The 2,946-nt window shown below is 39.0% G+C and overlaps 1 protein-coding gene across 1 annotated transcript; it reads left to right on the top strand.

The window, feature by feature from the left end:
- Positions 1-312, top strand: LOC120084067. The gene has a single exon (XM_039039968.1). It carries the CDS (start codon positions 1-3, stop codon positions 310-312), a length of 312 nt encoding a protein of 103 aa, XP_038895896.1.
- Positions 313-2,946: the final 2,634 nt, after the last annotated feature.

The following is a 2,946-nucleotide window of genomic DNA, read 5'->3' as shown; positions in this document are numbered from 1 at the left end:
ATGGATGTTAGGCGTAAAGATCTGGAGTTCGAAATAGGTGATAAAGTGTTCCTGAAAGTGGCACTGATGAAGGGTGTCCTGAGATTCGGGAAGAAGGGTAAGTTAAGTCTACGTATTGTAGGGCCATTCGAGATCTTGGAGCGGGTCGGCTCTGTGGCTTACCGTTTGGCCTTGCCACCATCTCTCTCCGCGGTCCATAATGTATTTCATGTCTCCATGCTGAGGAAGTATTTAACGGACCTGTCTCATGTGGTGGACTTTGAGCCCTTGCAGCTGAATGAAAACTTGAGTTATGAGGAGAAGCCCGTGTAAGTTATGGCCAGGGAGGTGAAAGTTTTGCATAGAAAGGAGGTGCCACTAGTGAAGGTTCTATGACAGAACCATCAGTTTGAGGAAGTAACTTAGAAGCGAGAGGACGAAATGAGAGCACTGCATCTAGAGCTCTTCCAGGATTAGAACTTTCGAGGACGAAAGTTTATTAAGGGGGGAAGAGTGTGACGGCCCAAAGATAGGTGATTTGGGGACCTCGAGTTATGTGCAAAGGAAAAAAAAAGAAAAATATTTCTTTTTCTTTTCCCTTCTTCTTCCTCCTCCAGCCGCACGCTCCCTCCCCTCTCACTGTGCAGTTACCGCGCTCATTAGCCATCTTTGCATCCCTGTCCGTCGAACCGAAGCAAAGAGTGGTGAGCCGATCGTGAAGCTTTGTCCGCCGCCTCCTCGTGTCTCAGCCCAGCGCGCTTCGACCACCTTCAGCCACTCGACCATGGGTCTCTAGCCACGTCGAGTTCTTCGACTGCTTTCTTTTGTCTCCGTTCTCCTTCTGCCAGCCATTGATCTAAACCCCAAGCGCTGTCTGCCTGTCACCGGTTCTGGTTGCCGCCGAATCATGGTAGTTCCGGCCGATCTGTCTGTTGGGGTAAGTTCGGTTTCTTTTTTTGAAAGTCCATTGTCATTTGGGATTCTTAGGCCTAAGCTAACCTTCACCTATGGAATTTGTGATTGGTTTCAGGAACGTATAGCGGTGAAGGAAGTTTTCGAGCAGAGTAAGTGTTTTTTTTGGGACAGTTCGTTATCCGGAGATAAGTGGTTTACTGCCGATTTTGCCCTAAGATTTTGATAAGCATGCTGAAAAATTCTTATGTCTTGTATGAGTAAATTGTGATGAAATTTGATATGGGTAATTGTGCTGAAGTTGATGTATAAGAATACTGTGGTAAAGTTGGATGTATGTGTAGACTCGGATACTGTGATAAGGTTTGATGCATGAGTAGATTGGGGATAATGTGCTAAGGTTGATGTATGAGTAGACTGTGATAAAGTTGATGTATGGATAACGGTGTTAAAATTTGATGCTGATTCATGGCCTTGATTGCATGCTTATGTCTGAGATTTTAATGACTGTTAGTTCCAAGATTCATGATTGTATGCTTATGTCCATATGAGATTTTAATGGCTGTTAGTGTTACCATTGTGCTATGCACATCGCATGTGTGAGCCTTCGGGCCCACGCCCTACGCTTATGTACGGTGTCATTTTTGGGATCACCACTTGTGTTTATGCATGTGACCTTTGTTTCATTACTTATGAAAGCGTGCCTTCGAGTTCGCCCCTTATGCCTATGCCTATGATGTCCTTGTGCATTTTGGTCCAATGGAAAGACTAACAGATCACTGAGTGGGCCCAGTAGTGGGCTGCTTACTGAGTATATTTTTATACTCATCCTTTTCTTTCCCTACTTTTTAGGTAAGGGTAATGACAGACTGACGCATGACAAGAGAGATCCGTGGCCTCGCCATTAGGACGATTTACTACTTCCGCACTTAGTATCATGTTTTGAAGTCTGGTTTAGGAGTTAGGGGTTTTACACTCTCATGTAAAATTTATTAAATTTATTTGGTAAGTTTTTTTTTTTTACTTTATTTTATCTTACTTTTGTTTTAGTTAATTTATTATTATGTAATTATGTTTTCTTATCTTTGCTCATTTGAGCACTATTAAATAAAATTTTGGCTCTTTTATTTGATGGTTTAAAAGAAAATATACGGTTAAGCCTATGTATGCATGAAGTAGCGTCCTAGAAATAAGTAGGAAAGTAGGGTCGTTACATGTTCGTACTCATGGGTTCTCCCAAAACCAAGTAAAAGTTTGGAGATATCCAACTATGTCTAAGGTGTCCCTTCTCTCAGTCATGATCATATTATATCATTTCCCAATCTAAATTTAATTTATGCTCTTATGCAGTTGGCGACATTGATTTCTTAGTAATTAACGGTTTGAACTATTGATTTACGTAATTGGTTATTCTCTCTTTTGATTATCTTTAAAATTTTAGTTGTGAACGTTGGTTTCTGAAAGGTTACTCATGTTTGACTTGAATTGTGTTGAATTTGAAGCATTCTTGAGTTGATTCCTAATCTAGAGTGAGTTGGCTTTTAATTTGGAGTTGGTTGTTGATTCATGACTGAACTATTTATGCTTTAATACTTTCGAATTTCAGTTTTTGTAAAAAGATTAAGTCAAGTTTCGCTTCAGGGAGTTTAACAAAATAATAATAATAATTCAAACAGAGTGGATGTTGATTTGTTCAAATTTAGCTTACCAATGTTTAGAAATGAGTAATTTATGATTAATTTGGTTATATATATTTTAAGTTTTCGTATAGTATTGGTCTCTTCCAACCACACTCTAACCAAGATTGCAAAGCTTTAAAGTAAGTTAGTTGATATTTATTTGCAGAATAATCTCCTCTCAGCATGTACCTATTTTTTAAGGTTAGAAGATTAATTAATTTTGAGAAAGTGGAGCTGTTATCCTTAATTTATTGAGATGGTGGAATCCATGTAATTTCTTTCCTTTCATTTCTGTTTTCTTTCTTTCTTTCTTTTTCTTTTGTTTTACTTGAATTAGTAATCATGTGCTTTTACTCTTCTGACTAAAGCCTTGCTA

Source organism: Benincasa hispida, chromosome 8, assembly GCF_009727055.1.
Source record: "Benincasa hispida cultivar B227 chromosome 8, ASM972705v1, whole genome shotgun sequence".
NCBI classification, from domain to species: domain Eukaryota; kingdom Viridiplantae; phylum Streptophyta; class Magnoliopsida; order Cucurbitales; family Cucurbitaceae; genus Benincasa; species Benincasa hispida.
Note: the sequence above shows the minus strand (reverse complement) of the source record. Positions and strands in the feature narration are given on the sequence as shown.